The sequence below is a fragment of the Enhydra lutris genome, unplaced genomic scaffold (genome assembly GCF_002288905.1).
Source record: "Enhydra lutris kenyoni isolate GAN:26980312 unplaced genomic scaffold, ASM228890v2 scaffoldscaffold27, whole genome shotgun sequence".
NCBI classification, from domain to species: Eukaryota; Metazoa; Chordata; class Mammalia; order Carnivora; family Mustelidae; genus Enhydra; species Enhydra lutris.
The window spans coordinates 23,088,671-23,105,992 of NW_019154111.1; the positions used below are offsets into that span (position 1 = coordinate 23,088,671).

The 17,322-nt window shown below is 42.5% G+C and overlaps 1 protein-coding gene across 1 annotated transcript in view; it reads left to right on the plus strand.

Annotated features, from left to right (window-relative positions):
* The window catches only part of LOC111152038 (Wnt family member 2), a 43,292-nt gene that overhangs the window by 6,134 nt on the left and 19,836 nt on the right, over positions 1 to 17,322 (plus strand). The window contains exon 3 of the mRNA XM_022510322.1: positions 1,697 to 1,974. Within this exon, the coding sequence (XP_022366030.1) occupies positions 1,697 to 1,974 (278 nt within the window). The remainder of the gene's footprint in view (positions 1 to 1,696; positions 1,975 to 17,322) is intronic.

Sequence of the window (17,322 nt, forward strand, 5' to 3'; positions counted from 1 at the left end):
TTTAAAATAGCTCTTTGACCATCCCATTCCTCCCTGGAGAGTGCCACCTGCTACCTATGGCAAATATTCATATAATTGATTTTACCTAAACACAGGGCATGATGGATTCCTTTTCTAATGGTTAGAGGTTTCAGGGGAGATATTTTTTGAAGGCTGAGGTAAGTGCCATGTAATATGGTGTAGATATGTTTTCCTGATTTTTAATAATGAGACTAGCAGAGCAAATATTACAAGGGACATATAATAAATTTTCACAGTGAATGACAAACGGAAACAAGCAGGGCTTCAAGGCGAGAAGGTGGTTTGTTCTTCCAGCTGCGCAGTTCAAAAAGTCACACTCGTCTTGACATACTGCATCGCTGAATGGCCCTCCACTTTCTGCCTTGCATTGGCATTAGGTTGTTGAGCTTTTATTTTGATTGTTAATATATTTGCTGCAGCACCCATTAATAAAAAGCCATGCTAATAACAATGAAATACTGCTCCACTTGAAAAATGAGGTGTACATGGACCCCAAAGAGCCTTATATCTGTCACTGTACCACAACACCATGTTATGAGTTACTACAGATTATTAAAATAATTTAATGTAGTTATTGCACTGAAATATGTACCTTTCAGCCTGTAAGGGAAAGTAGCCTGTGCCCTAATAAAGAACAATTCTAAGAAAGCACCCCAAAGTGTTCTTGCCCAAGTCTAATTATAGGCGGTAAATTTGTTTCCTTCTAGGAAACGAAAGAAAAGCGTTTCGCTGTCTTTTACCCAATACCAGTGATTAGTGCAGGTGTTCCAGAAGAAAGTAAATTCACCTTAATAGTCAGACGTAGTATGTAACTGAAGGATATTGCCTATTGCCTTCAACCATCTCTGAATTACTCATGAAAGTTGATGCCGAACCAGAACCCCCCTGCCCCCCAGGTCGGAACGCGCAAAGATGGTCACTGCCTGAGTTCTCTTCCCGGCCTCAGCCCCTAGGTGTCTTTGAATTCAGTTTTCAGCCTCCACTGTTTATGTGACAGAAGTGTCCTCACTAAGGCCTGCAAGCTTGAAAGGATTTTTCTTTTTTTTTTAAATTAATTAATTAATTTATTTGACAGATAGAAATCATAAGTAGGCAGAGAGGCAGGCAGAGAGAGGAGGAAGCAGACTCCCCGCAGAGCAGAGAGCCTGATGCGGGGCTCGATCCCGGGACCCTGAGATCATGACCTGAGCTGAAGGCAGAGGCTTTAACCCGCTGAGCCACCCAGGCGCCCCTTGAAAGGATTTTTCAAGAAGAGATGCCCATAGCATGAATACTAAACTATTTAGTGGAATGACAGAATCCTAGAACTCAGGCTCTGTTACACATGGAAGGAAGGCCTCGGAGGCGGCATTCCTCTCCTCTAGGACAGGAGGCGAATGTAAAGCCAGGAGTGGGCAAGACAGGCTTTTGCTGCATTTTCTTTTATATGCTTAACTGACTTGAAGGATGGTTGTCACACAGATGCCTAATCTGACAAAAGCTTTTATGATACAGAAACAATTCCTATTAAAAAGTGAGCCCTGGCTCTAGAAGAGAATCCTTCAAGAACACCAGAACCTTCTTGCTCCATGGCGAAGGACGCCAGAGGCAGAGCAAGCACTCAACAGCCCCAGTGTGAAAACTATTCCGAACTAGCAATTCCAGACCACATTTAAGATAAGCATTTCTGTTGCAGGTAGTCGGGAATCTGCCTTTGTTTACGCCGTCTCCTCAGCTGGAGTTGTGTTTGCCATCACCAGGGCCTGTAGCCAAGGAGAACTAAAATCCTGTTCCTGTGATCCAAAGAAGAAAGGAACCGCCAAGGACAGCAAGGGCAATTTCGACTGGGGTGGCTGCAGTGATAACATTGACTATGGGATCAAATTTGCCCGAGCCTTTGTGGACGCCAAGGAAAGGAAGGGAAAGGATGCCAGAGCCCTGATGAACCTTCACAACAACAGAGCCGGCAGGAAGGTATGGATGACTACGGTGCTCGTGATTTTCTAGACTGCATGGCTTTATAAATCACTTAAGCCAAATTTATCTTAAGCTTTCCTAGAGTTGATAAAATGCTATACAGTCCAACTTCCCACTGCCCTGCCCCCTGCCCCCTGCCCCCTGCCATAGATTCTAAAGAATATCATGGCCTAGATTGAAATGTCTCCACCGGCACTCCACCTTCCTTCCCACAGCAGAACAGGAGGCCACCCATTCCTTTTGGCATTGTGTAGAATCAAGTGGTTTTTTTTTTTTCTTTTTTAATTTTTTTTTAAGGTTTTATGTATTTATTTGACAGAGAAAGATCACAAGTAGGCAGAGAGGCAGGCAGAGAGAGGAGGAAGCAGGCTCCCCGCTGAGCAGAGAGCCCAATGCGGGGCTCAATCCCAGGACCCCGGGATCATGACCTGAGCCGAAGGCAGTGGCTTAACACACTGAGCCACCCAGGTGCCCCTAAAATCAAGTGTTTTATAGTCCCTCTGGATACTGTATTATCTAGACAGGAGATAGAATCTGTGGGTGAGGATAGGGATTCACCCCACGTACCAGTGGGACACTGATTGCTTGTATCTGAGGGCATCAAGACCCAGAGCATCTTCTCTCAAACTCTTCAGGAAAGCAACCCACCAGGCATGGCTTATTGACCTAGATTTAGAGATGCTTTTTTAAGAACCAGACCCAACTCTCACTCATTAAAGCACCACCTTATAGTTTCTGGGACTGGATGAGTAAGTAGACCAGGGAAAGACATGCCCCAAAGAGATGCTCTGGCCCCTTATCTACTAGTCCTGACTAACTTCCTGGGCTGTGGGTACCCTGTCATTATTTGCCTCCTTGCCCCCGTTTGTTGCATGAGGCAACAGGACCTAAGGTGCTCAAGGTGACAGGGAAAGTCAGTAGAAAAGTCGGTACTAGCATTCATGTTCAACTCCTAGCCTAGGGGTGATTTGCCCAGGATTAAACCATTTCAGAGCTAGTATTCAGATCTGTTGATGTGCCATTTCTTTCCGCATGGTGACAGGACCAGGATAACTAGAGAGTCTGAATGCCACACTCTATCTATCTCTTTGTGGAAAAAAAAACATAAACTAATGAAATATTTGGTCAGAACCATTCTAGAATAATCGAATTGCCAATGGGAAGAGATAATCGTAATTTGTCTTTTATCAACACAAAACAAAAATGTGCTTGACATTAATATGTAAAGAAAGATCAGCATAAAATTGAAAGGTCCCCAGGAGGGCTTTAATAGAAAAAAGAATCGAAAAGAATGCAGATCTGTTTGGATAAAAACTCTTTTACTAGGCGCATGGAAAGAACAAATCTCATTTAAAGGAAGTTGGAAGGAAAGTCTTGCTTAACACATGGAACAAAATGAGTGTGACCTGAGCTGTTTACAAATAGTACCTTTCTTGAACTTTAAAAATCAACATTCCGTATTTTCATGAATTTACAAACCTACAGTGACTACTGCCAAGAATATAGATATGGTTGTGTAATCCTACAACTATTGGTAATTACTGTTTGTGCAATGGTTTAGATTTTAAAAAATTTACATTGACCTTTGTTTTGACATCGATACCACATGTATAAGTTATAAAGTGTGGTGTCTTTGATAGGAGCGTGCTGCTTAATTATTCAAGCAGGGTGTGTAGTTAGATCTAGAAGACTATTCCTAAAGGTAAAGGCATATGGTCCTATGCTGTAACTAAAAGAATGTCGATTTGTCAAAAGAAATGTTAATTTTGCTTAATAGGCCATTAGGTTTTGAATGTTTCACTTCTTCAAGACAACAGATCTTAGCTATTATATCGTAGGCCCTGATTTAATGTGACTTTTAATATAAATCACATGATTCTTCACTGTGTAGAGGTGAACAGCTGTCAGGCCTCAGATATTCTCCTGCCTAGTCTGCAAAACCTAGGAGGCTACTTTTGATTGGAATAAAAGTGCACACGCTGACTTTTTAAAATGTGGCTTTAATTAATGGTGGGTGGGCAGACTTTTTCAAGGAGATGCATGATGTCAGTGAATATGAACTTTAATGAGAGTGAATGTATTGAGATAAACATGCGTCTTTAATTCTCTTCTTGCGGTCATTAGACCCTCAGTCTCTGCTCCCCCTTCCTACGAGCAGAAGGTCTGTGGAATCAAAATGAGAACAGGCTGGGCTTGTGTTTGAAGGCAGGCCTCCTGAGCTAAACCTCCAACTGGACTGGCTCTAGAAAGACCCAGTCTCCCCGATCGGAGAGCACTGTCTGTTCCTTCTTATTTTCTGCTTTGTGCTTTTCAGTGTTTCCCATATTGCCCAATATGATGAACATCTTCTACTTTTTAAAATGCGGGTCGGGGACCAATACGCTTTATTTAAAAGAGAAGACACCAATTCCAAGATTATACTTAGCCAATACTATAAAGCGAATTCAACACTGCCATTCACAGTGGGCCTTAATTTTCCCCTAATATTTGAACAGTTTAATTCATTTATTACAGCAGCTGGTTAGAGCACCCTCATGTGTCTCTGTACTGTAATGTCATTTCAGATCCTCTGTGCTGTTATATCTTTTTAATCACAGCCTCAGAATTTGTAGTAATGTTTTTTTTCCCTTGATGTGTACTTAAAAATTCATCCTTGACTGAGTCCAATTTTCCACCTCTAAATCAGATTATTAAGTTCTAAAAAGATAAATCTACCTTCTTCAAAACTAACAGTCTATCAAGAAGGAAATTCCAGTGTCTCTCAACAGTTCTTTTTAAATCTAAAGATGCCATGCCACAGAATCTTCTGAATTATATGTTAAAATATACAAATTACGAGACAAAGTTACATGGTAGATAGCCACCATTTGTTCCCTTTCATAAGCTTGAAAATGGCTTTTACCTTAGTCTACTCTTTAGAAATAGTCACAAGTAATCACAACTAGTTGAAGCAATCACAGCTTCTTTGACCTTTTCTAAGAGAATCAAAAGAATCTGTATCTAGTCAAGCAAGGCCCTAGGATCACTGGAAATGTACATGATAAGAATTCCAGGAAAACTTTTCCCCCTGAAGTTCTCTTACTGTGAAAACACAGAGAATATGGGATTTAAAATCAGATCTACCTTAGTTTTAATCTTGCAGTATCCATGGCGTTGCTCACTGAAATTCCATTTTTCTCCTCTGTAAAGGGTATTCCGTGGTGCTATGGGAAGACAAGAATAAGGTAGATAGCACAGAACCGGACAGGCAGCTGCGCTCCATAAAAGTCCATTCCTTTCTCTTTAGTGAAGCGAAGGTCATCTGTGACTTCAGGAATAGAGCTAGACACAAACCCAGGAGGAACTATTACTGAGGACTCGGTCTGATGGCCCCAGGTAGCCATAGAGCCATCTCTGGTACAGTTAAGCACACTAACATACAGGCATGCAGTATTCTCTAGTTTACAAAACACTATCCAAAATTTGTCATTTGATCTTCCAGGAAACCCTGTAGGATAAAAATCAGCACAAGTGTTCCCACTTTTCAGACAGCAAGCTGCAGACTGGGCTGGACGTGGTGACTAAGGAGTCAGATGGCCGAGGCACGCTGGGCTTGGGGCTCAAACCCAGTAGGGCTCGCCCTTCTGTCCTTGTGGACCTTCCATGGGGGCTCTGCTGAGCAATTCTGAGAAAAACACAAAGTTGCTATATTTTGAAAAGAGCAGCAGCTGCCCTTGAAAGGTAGTTTAATTATGATGTTTTGTGTAGGTCTTTCTCTCACAAGCACCCTATAGTGAATTTATATTCTTCTTTAACAACAGGGAGAATATTGTTTTAAATGCCAGAAACACGACTGCTGGTCCCTGGGAGTGTATTTGAAGTAATGGAGCCTTGCTGGGTGGCTTCAGAATGTTCCATCTAATGGCACTGCCGCCGCTCTGAGAGGCCTACGTGCTATGGGACTCAGTTTAGGTCGACAGATAATTGGCGCGTTACTCTGGGGCACTAAGTCATAGGTGGAAAAGCACAGGACAAAGAGCCTCCTGACCAGGAGGAATGACCGGTTCGTCAGGGGAGGAGGGAGACACAAGTGCCAGGCAAGCTCTAGGCTGTGGGTATTAACAGAAAAATCAGCCACAGGGCCAGAGAGCTGAGGAGAGAAAGGTTGGGTCACAATAGAACTGGATGTTGGAGCTGGAGATAAAGATTTCCCATGATTGAGATAGGAAAAATTCTTTCCAGGATGAAGAAACTGCAAGGCCAAAAAAGATACTGGAGCAGAAAGAACATCAAAGTTGAGGAATGACGAGGGCTCTAGGGTGGGGTTCCTAACTGAGACTTAATAGGGGCTGAGGCCGCACACTGGCGTCTGCCAGATCTCAGCCTCGAACGCCATGCGGAGAGATTTGGACGTTGCTGGGAAGCAACAGGAAGGCACTGAACAGTGGAGACGTTAAACATTTAAGTTCCATTCTTACGCATTCTTAACTCCTCTGGAGTCCCCTTTGAAGGGCTGATAGATTTCAAAGTTCAGATGTTCTGTGATGTGTTTGAATTAGTGCCTTATTAAATAGAGTAGGAAAATTGTGAGAAATGTTTACTTCCCTGAATTTTATTTTCAGCCTTAAATATGCATATAAGGGCTGATGTAGATATTAGGCTTTCTGATGGATACTAACAAAAAATTAGCATGTGGCAACTGTGTTGAAATTTATATTTTTAACATAATGTTTAACATTGCTATTGGCTACTTTATTCATTAGTGGATCTTAGCTATTGACAGCATCTTCCGAGGCATATGGAAGCTGGGGTTCTAGAATCAGAACACTGGCTCTAATACTTGAGCATGACTTTAGACAGGTTACCTAAAGAGAATTTCCACATCAGCTAAAATGTATACACCAGGTTTTAAGCAGGTATAAAAGGCAAGTAACATTACTATCCATATTTTGCATATGAAGAGACTAAGGTCTAATAGGAAGGCTAGAAATAGCAAACAAAATGAATTTACTGCTAGCTAAAATCATCTGAAATTCAGACTTAACTTGGAATCCTGTATTTTATATGGGAGAAATTTGGAGGGTTAAGGGATTCAGAGCTTCTAGTTCCATGCCCTGAGCAAACCAGGGCCACTCAAAGTCAAAGCAGTAGAGCACTGGGGCCTGTCCCTGAACTTGGCCTACTGGGAAACTGGGACAGAACAGTTATTTCTGTCTATAGGAAATATGTCCAAAGTCCAACAGAAATGGATATTGTCCAAGACACAAGCATAGACTTACTACAGGCAAGTAATCTTGGACCTAATAAAAACTTCCAAGATATCACTCCCATGATGCCCCTTAAGATAAATAATTAATAATGGTTCTGAACCAAGAGAACTAGGCATGAAAATCACATTCTCCAAAAGTAAGGACTATCAATAGAAAATGATAAAATCAAACTGAACTACAGAGCCAGATTTCTTTAACCTCCTATTCATATAAACCCTCCTTTAAATAATGTTGAGCATCCTTATGAGGCACAACTCTCACTTTGTATTTGTTTTCTAACTGGTCTCCTTAGTTCATAGAATTAAATGCATTTTGAAAAGGTAGATCAGTTGTGCCAACCTCACCCCTGTCTTGTACCTGTACATAGTATGTGCTTCATACTATAAATCTTTATAGAGCATAGGAATCAAAAACTAACCAGAATCAAAGTCCCAAAGCAGAGAATAACTTTTTTTTTAAATATTTTATTTATTTGACAGAGAGAGATCACAAGTGGAGAGAGAGAGAGAGAGAGAGAGAGAGAGAGGAGGAGGAAGCAGGCTCCCTGCCTAGCAGAGAGCCCGATGTGGGACTCGATCCCAGGACCCTGAGATCATGACCTGAGCTGAAGGCAGAGGCTTAACCCACTGAGCCACCCAGGCAGCCCCAGAGAATAACTTTTAACAAAATTGTTATGGTTCCATGTAAAGTTCTATTATTCATAGAAAATGTTTTTAAACTGGCTTCATTAGTCAATAAGAATTATTATATATATGGTTAGCCAATAGTAATGTTCCTGAATTCCACACCTTATATTTCCTAACAAAACCCACCTGAAGTCACTGTTTTTGAAGAACGACAGTGCTCAAGAAATCACAATGTCTCATTTAAGTTAATAAAGGATTGCATATGCAAATCAGCTGCACAGGTGGCTAATAAATGTCCCTTGTTTCCTAGTTCCAGAACTTGTATTTATAGAAGTTGGTCCGATTTTCAGTAACTCTTATCTTAGAGATATGAACCTGTCAGAAGGATTTGTTAATAAATGTACTTGGCTGTAAGCCAGCATCTGAAAATTAAATAAGTTTTCCCTCAGAAAATTAAATATGTTTCCCTCAGGAAAACTGATAGAAGACCAGAAATATATGAGTGGCTTTGTTGCATACACTCAACTAAAAGTGTAAAGTACTAACACTTCTTTGAATGCCCACATTTAATTAAGTAATTTAGTTAAAACATAGCATAGAAGCACCTAAAGTAAATTCTAAACTGAATTTCTAAGGCAAGGTTAATAGTTAAGCTGGCATACATTTCACACAGTATAAGGTCGATTGCCCTCATGCTGGTAGGAAGAGATGTCCTATAAAGAAATCTTACAAAGACACCCTGGGGTTGCTTGGGCTCCATTTTCAGCAAAGCTGACTTAAGAAATCAAAATTTCATTCTCTTTGGGAGAAGTCTTTCTAACTGGCAAATAATTCTTTGTAGACTGTAATTAGATATGCAAACACTATATGTAAAAACTTTTCCTGGGGAGCCTGGGTGGCTCAGTCCTTAAACGTCTGCCTTCAACTCAGGTCATGATCCTGGGGTCCTGGGACTGAGCCCCTTATTGGACTCCCTGCTCAGTAGAAAGCCTGCTTCTCTTTCCGTCCCTCCCCCTGGCTTGTGCTCTCTCTTTCAAAATAAATAAATTCTTAAAAAACAAACAGGGCGCCTGGGTGGCTCAGTTGGTTGGGCAAGTGTCCTCGGCTCAGGTCACGGTCCCAGAGTCCCAGGAGCGAGTCCCGCATCAGGCTCCCAGCTCCACGGGGAGTCTACTTCTCCCTCTGACCTTCTCGCCTCTCATGCTCTCTCTCACTGTCTCTCTCTCAAATAAAAAATAATAATAATAAAATAAAATTAAAAAGCTTAAAAAACAAACAAACAAACAAACAAAAACTTTCCTAAAGCTCAGTGAACCCAGAGAACATGAACCCCTGGGAGTTGGGGGAGTGACAAACCCCAGGATGACAAATGCTGGTAGAGTGATTTGAGGTATGGACTTGCTGCCAGTCACGTTTGGGTTACATCCTGCCTCAGCCACGCTGCCTGTGAGACCTAGGGCAAGATCTAGTATCTAATGTCCTGGTCCAGGAAATGGGGATAAAAATAGGACATATTTTATATGTTTGTGTGGCTTCTATAAGACAATGAATATGAAGTGTTTGGGTGGGTTAAGTAAGTACTGAGTATAAAGTATTTAGTGTGGTTTGACATATGTGAGACCCTAATGAAAGTTAAGCTTCCTTATTATGTTCTGACAATAAGCTGGGCACATAAATATAAAATCAATAGAGTTGTTCTAGCCTGCTCAATGCATGTATTACCTTCTTCTATAGCTTTCATTTATTTATTTATTTTAAACATTCAGACTTTTGTCTCTTTGGGATAGAATGCTAATATGTAGAAGTTTCTTAAATCCTAAGTCTAGAAATTAGCCTCTGCAGACTAAAGGCTTAAAATGCTCAAAATTAGAGATTTAAGGGCCACATAAAGAATCTGCTAACCATGATTTTAGCATTGAAGCAATTGTAAGCCTGTCAAAGATTTTTTGAGACAAGTTATCTGGCCAGCTAAAAATGGTTTCCATGAGGCTGAATACCAAAAGAGTACTGGCTGTCCTTAGGAGCCATATTTATTTTTTTCTCACGTAGTCATGTCAAATGAGCAAGTATTTATTCACTGGATGCCCCAGAATAAAAACTTAAATGAAGCACTGATGCTGACTGTACTGGCCAGTTTGGTGATATGAAAAGCCATAGGGGCCAGGAGAATGTGAGAGAGGAGGTAGGGAAGACTGGGAATGGGATACTGATGGCAACCTTGAAGACACAGCCACTCAGAATCAAACAAGAAGTAGAAGAGATCTTTTAGGAAAGACCTGAGACAAAAGAGAAAACAGGACCTGTGTCATGGGCCTGTTTTTCGAAGAAGATTTTAGCCTCACACACTGAAGAGAGACAACAAGCCACTGCTATCAATTCTTTCTAGTGTCCTCTCTTCCTGCTGTAAGACAAGAATTGCCCAAACAAAAGTAAATTGTATGGTACAGAAGTGTCTATGGAAGATGGGGAAGTTATAGCCCACCTGCCCCAACCCCACCCCACAGTCCTTTTCCCCTTCCAGACATTTGAGTGCAACAGACTGTGGACAGGACATAGGGTATTTCACATTTTCCTCCCAAAACCTCACTAAATTATACCAATGGGATAAGAAATGGTTTAAACCAACCATAAGGAGAATGGTCAAAGAAATGAGAAAACTCAACAAATTTCTGGGAAGTGGGAAGTAAATGAAGAAATTGTTACTGATAAAGAAGGATGAAGAAGCCACAGTCTAGGGGATTAAAAGCAGATGGGGGAAAGGAAAAAGTAGATGGGACAATAGCTAAAGTGGGCACCATGATGCTCAGTTACTAATGAGCATAGGAGAGAAGTATAGGCCTGAAAACTGGGACTAACTGAAAAACCCACAGACGGAATAAGGAACTCCATCCACACCCTCTCCCCCCATGAGTGGAACTCCTAGAAGTCTGGTGTAACTGCTCAGGCTTTCTGGAATTAGAGTCTCCAGCATAACAGCCAATGTCCTACCTACACACCAGAAAACAAAACTCGCTGGCCCACAAGCCCCACCCACATAACCTGCATTCCTAAATACCTTTTTATAACTTCATTCTTAAATATGAAGAGACTGTCCAAAGATTACCATATATTTGATTAAATTCAGCAGCAAGTGAGAAAAAGACCAAGAATTGTAGGATAAATGACCTTGGGGGAGGGGGGAAGGGGAACCAGTAACTCCAGAATGAGAAGAGAATTTTTTTTAAAAGCCTAATTAGTCTCCTCACAGATATTTCAGAAGATGTTCACATCCATAAACTACAAGAATGGATGCTTTGAAAAAGTGACAGCTAGAGAGTAGGGAAGAACTTGAAGAGGAAGCCAAAGAAACCTCCCAGAAAGCTTAAAGAGAAGCCCAGGAAACAGTATGGAGAGTCCTCAGGAAACTGAGAATAGATCTATCTACCATACGATCCAGCTATTTCATGTATGAGTACTTCTCGGAAGAATACTAAAAGACTAATTTGGAAAGCTTCTGCACCCTAAATTCACTGTAGTGTTATTTAAAATAGCCAAGCTATAGAAGCAGCTGAAGCGACCATCAGTGGATGAATGGATAAATAGTATGTGGTAGATATACACGACGGACTACTACTCAGCCATGAAGAATGAAATCTTAACATTTGTGACAACACAGATCTTAGGAGTATTATGCAAAGTGAAGTAAGTCAGACTGAGAAAAGCAAATACCATATGATTTCATTCATATGTGGCATCTAGGGAAACAAAATGAACAAGCAAAGCAATACAAAAACAAACTCATAGATAGAGAAGAGGTTGATGGTTCCCCAGGGGGGTGGGGTGGAACCGTGGGTGAAATGGATAAATGGGGTCATTTATAGAATGGATGGTAACTAGACTTTTGGTGATGATCACTTTGTAATGTATACAGATGTCAGATTATAATGTTGTAAATATGGAACTTGCATAATGTTATGTATCAATTTTGCTTCAAAAAATGAAGAAAAGAAAAAAGAAAAAGAAAAAAGAAGGAGCCCAAAAGACAGGTGGAGTTTAAAGAGATCCATAAACAATACCCATCTTTCCCACTTGAATTTGAAACCAACTTAAAAGTGGATAAAGGAGCTGGATAAAGAATAAAAATGTCTTTTGCTCTACTGAAAAAAAGCTGCACTCGAGGAGGTAGCTTCAAAGCTTCGAAGCACTTCCTAGCACTCCACCTCCAAACTGGACAGCCTTACTCACCCTGTCACAAGCTGCACGTTGGAGCCCCCGCAAGGAGCCCCTTGCTGGAGGGAAGGAACTGATCGTAACTCATCTTCTCCACAGGCTGGCAGATGCCCAACAAGAAGGAACCCAGGCACACAAGCCCTGTCCTTCCTCTAAGCTCACCAGTTGGACAAGTCACTTCTCCTCCCCTGGAGAGAAATGACTAAGGGAATGGTGAGAGCCAAGAGTGTTACTTTGATGGAACTTCTTCCTCAAGAAGCCAGAAAGAAAGTATTAAAAATATAAGAGAGAAAATACAAAAGACATAAAGGATCATTTGAGAAGGTTCAGCAACTGACTAATTAGAATGCCATAAAGAAACTAAAAAAATTGAGAGGAGAAAAATATTAAGAGAATATCTCTGTGCTGAAGGAGTTTCCAGATTGAAGGGACTGACTGAGAGCCGAGCAGGATTAGTTTTTTTCTTAAAATCCTAAATATCATGTTGATATTTCAGAATACCCAGGATAAAGGAAAGTTTCTGGAGACTTCCATGTAGAAAAAAATACAAAGTGAAATGAAAACCAAAGTCACTTGCCAAAGAATCAGCCAGACATCAGACTTCCCATCTATACCACTAGAAACCAAAGCCTGTGGAGTGACACCTTCACAGTTTTGAGGAAAAATTATTTTCAACCTAGAATTCTATACCCAGCCAAACTATTAGTCAAGGATGAAAGCTGAATAAAGACATTTTAGTTGCACAAGAATTCAGACAATGTATCCCCCATGCACCTCGAAGGAGTTAAGAAGTTGCTGCAAAGAGAAAGAATAAACCAAAAAAAAAAAAAAGCAAATGTGGTATATAGCAGAGTAGTTTGTCCAAACTGGGAGGGCAAGATGTTGGCTCTCAGCTGTGTAGCCAGTCCAGGCTGGAAGAAAGTGGAGGACTGTGGAGGCCCGAGAGATAGAGGGAAGGATGGTGAGGGTGCAAAACATCAGGTTCTAGTAAATGTAGTTGGTAGCAAGGAAAACGGGAAAACCGCAAACTTCACTCCAATAACACTCTTCTTTGGCACAGAGGCTGTGATGCTGGATCAGAGATTATGACCTGCAGTCCTGGCATGGTCCTTCTCGTGCAATTAGCACAACTACCTCTCCGTTGATTGTTTTCAATTTTTAGAGTCAACATCTAGACACACTGTGGGAGACACCTACAGTCACAGAATAGGACTTGAATGCCCTCACCTTTGCCCCTATAAAAGGACAGGTGACGCTGATGGAGACTGGGAAGCAGAAGGGGAGGAGGGAAGATGGACTGCACCTGGACTTTTGGAACAAGAATAGGTGGAACTGTTCCATTTTGGGCCTTGAAGTTGCCCAGATCGCCAGAATTGTTGAGAGGCTGGGTGAGGCAAGTAAGGGCTGGGATAAATTCTCTACCGCTGTAAGAAGTCCTAGTAAATGCCCTCTGTAGATCAGTGGGTCAACAGTGACACACAGGGCTGCCACCTTCGGTTGTGTCAACCTGGCACAGCACCCTCCAGAGGGCTCCACTCACCTCGTGGTCACTGCAGATTTGTGTAGTTATTATGGCAATTTTCTGGCAGAGGGGTCTTAGGATGGCTTTCCCTGTTCCTCCCAAAGTCAGGGATCCTCTAGCATAGAACTGTTCCTACGGGCATTTAGGTAACCACCAGGAAGGCTACAAGCAGAATTCATTTTGCGAGACTGCCTCTGGGGTGTGCGGTGCCATGGGAAGAAGGGGGGAGAGAGGAGAAGGAGCGTACAATGGGAGGTTTCAGCTTTTCACCACGATCCTGCCTGGACTATCTGATATTTTTAAACCATGGGCACATATTTCTTTAGTTAAAAACTCTGAAAGTGTGCATGAAAAGCCCAGACTGTGTGGCAGCCCCTGGGATGTCCCCAGGTCCTTGCCTTCCCTCACCCTTTCCTCTGCCCGCAGGGTGAGACTGCGGCGGCTCCCCTCCTGCTGCCGGCTCGGGAAGACTAGCAGCCCCTTTCTTCTCACCTCCCGGGACCCCCAGGGCGCATCTCCCTGGACAGGCCCCTCCACTGCAGCTGGGTCCTCTAAAAACACTTGACTTTTACTCCACCCCCTTCTCTGATTCCGTCCAGAACAGCACAAACGTGAACTGGAGTATGTTTCGGAGACATGGGGTAGGACGCAAACTCCAGTCAACAATCAGCTATCCCTGTTCCTAGAAATGGAATGCCGCTCCCTGACACGAGAGCATCTCACCTGCTGGGCCCTCAGTGGGCTGGGACCCCCGGGGGTGCAGCCGCTTCTCTCTTCCTCCTGGGCATTCCGGCTGTGGCCGCTGTGCTGGACTAGGGATCCTCATCTCCCGCTGCCTGTTAGAGGCACCTAGACCAGCAGGAGTCTCAAGGCCATCACCCACCACCCCCCACCCCTGCCTAGGTTCTGATTTCCTCTGCGCAGAGCCTCACCCTTTCTTTTTTCCCAGTGGAAGTGTAATTAACATGCAACGTTCTATTAGCTTCAGGTGTGCGACACATGGCCGCGACAATGGTATATATTACTCAGTGCTCACATAGGACGTGTAGTCCGCCTACAACGTTATTAGGGGGCTACCGACTATATTCCCTACACCTGGCTTTTGTCTCCTACTTTTGACTTCTAACTGGAAGTGTGTTCCTCTTAATCCCCTTTACCTGTCAAAGGGTTTGACTCTTTTTTTCCCCTCTCTTTCCAGACCATGCAACCCCTCAGACTGCAGCCAGATTGTAGAAGAGCATGTTTTCCCTTCTTTCTGTCTACACCCATACGCAGGCCTTTAAAAGGTGGACCATAACACATATATTGTTCTGCAATTCGTTTTCGTCTCTTGGATTCCTTTCATTCTGTCCTCCTGATCTACCTCATTATTCAAAGCTCACATAATATTCCATTATTAAGCATATACCATAATTTGCTTAACCATTTTTCTGTTGATGTCATTTGGGCTTTTTTCCTAGTATTTTGCTATTGCTGAGTATGCTGCAATGAACATCCCTGTGGATGTGTATCCCTCAAAGCTTGTGCAAATATTTCCAGAGTGGAATAGCAGAGGTCAAAGGATACATATATTTAAAATTTTGACAGGTGTTGCAGAAATGCTCTCCATGTTTAAATGGTGTATCAATTTACTCTTCCACGAACAGTTTCTTAAAGAATTCCTTCCTCGATACTCTTATCAATACCAAATATTATCAGACTTTTTACTATTTGTTAATCTGCTAATTACAAAAAACAAGTGTTGCATTCTTTTAGTTTGCATTTCCTGATACTAGCAAAGTTGAACATCTTTCTGTACTTTTGTTAGGACTTTATATTTTTTTCTGTAAATTGCCTGTTGAATAGATTTTTTGATGGCTATTGGTATGGAAGATGGAATATAGTACCCCCTGGTTAATCTTTCTGCCTCTTTTTTCTTCATGATGCAGGCAATCCTTTTTAGTTATTTTTTACTCATTCAAAAGAAGGGAGGGAAATTATGCATTATTCAAAATTTCTATAATTTATATAGGATTTTAAATATTTTTAGAAAGAGCACAGATCTGGGAGTGAGAGGTGGATTCACACCCTAGTTCAGCTCCAGTCTATGTGGGTAACTCTGGGGATTTTACTTTCCTCACTGAGCCCTGGTTTTCTTAATTACAGAATAAGAATAATAATCTATTTTGCCTAATTGTAGTAATTAGACAAGAGAATGTGTGTAAACCACCTGTCATGCAGCCTGTCAGACAGCAGGGTACTGGATAAGTGGTTGTTATTGTTACATTGTTATTATAACATTTGATCATGGGAATTCTTCTCAACTAGAAAGTTCCTAAACTCACCAGGGGGTTTCTCCCTTCCTTATTGTTACATTAACATTAGCTACTCTCCCAATCACACCACTTCGGCTTAGGAACCCTTCCCTCCACCTCTCTGATTGAGCAGGGTGTTGTTCCATTCAAGGTTAAGAGATTGAATTCCAAGTCTGCAAACCCAGAGGCAGAGGAGGCCCCCAGCTGTGATGGAACCCTGAACAGGCTGTGCGTTAGGAGCGGGGCCTGGAGCTGTGAACAAACCCAGCATCAGACAAGGTCTCCCTTTGCCCCAAGGTTAACTGTCAGATGGAGCCTGTGATTAATCCACAATCAAGAACGGACCAGTATTCCAGTTGAAATAGTTGCAGTTATAAGTAATAGACCCTGGGGGCACAAACTTAATATCTTGGATCACAAGAAGTACAGAGGCAGGGCCAGGCCAAGGTGGATTCCTTCAAGCAGTTTAGCAACATCCTCCAGAACCCAGTCCTTCCCGTAGCTCCATCCCGCCATCAGCAGCTCCGTCGCTGGTCTTGAGTTGGCTGCCTCGTATCCCAGGGGAGCTGCTGCAGAAACCCGCATCCGGAGACAGAGCAAAGAAGCTGTCTTCGTGTCTTTTTTTTTTTTTTAAGATTTTATTTACTTACTGGACAGACAGAGATCACAAGTAGGCAGAGAGTCAGGCAGAGAGAGAGGGGGAAGCAGGCTCCCCGCTGAGCAGAAAGCCTGATGTGGGGCTCGATCCCAGGACCCCGAGATCATGACCCGAGCTGAAGGCAGAGGCTTAACCCACTGAGCCACCCAGGCAACCCCTTCGTGTCTCTCTTTTTTTTTTTTTTTTAAAGATTTTATTTATTTATTTGACAGACAGAGATCACAAGTTGGCAGAGAGGCAGGCAGAGAGAGAGGAGGAAGCAGGCTCCCCGCTGAGCAGAGAGCCCGATGTGGGGCTCGATCCCAGGACCCTGAGATCGTGACCTGAGCTGAAGGCAGAGGATTTAACCCACTGAGCCACCCAGGCGCCCCTTCGTGTCTCTTTTAAAGCGTGAAGAAATCTTTCTCACAAGTCCCCCTGCAGATTGCTCCTAACATTGTACTGGCCTCAGCTGAATCAGGAGCAGGACAGTGAAATTACTATTACTGATTTGGGCTGCTCTGGGTCAGAGAGAGGCCAGGCCAGTTCTGAAGTACGTGGCTGCCCAGCACTGGGATAGAACTTAGGAAGGGAGAGGGGAATGGCTGTTGGCAGTGATGGTGATGGTCAGCAGTGTGGACCACTGCCACGTGTATTTATGAGGATTCATAAGATATATGTTCAAGATCCAATTTTAAAACATTTTTTTAAAAGATTTTATTTATTTATTTGACAGACAGAGATCACAAGTAGGCAGAGAGGCAGGCAGAGAGAAAGGAGGAAGCAGGCTCCCTGCTGAGCAGAGAGC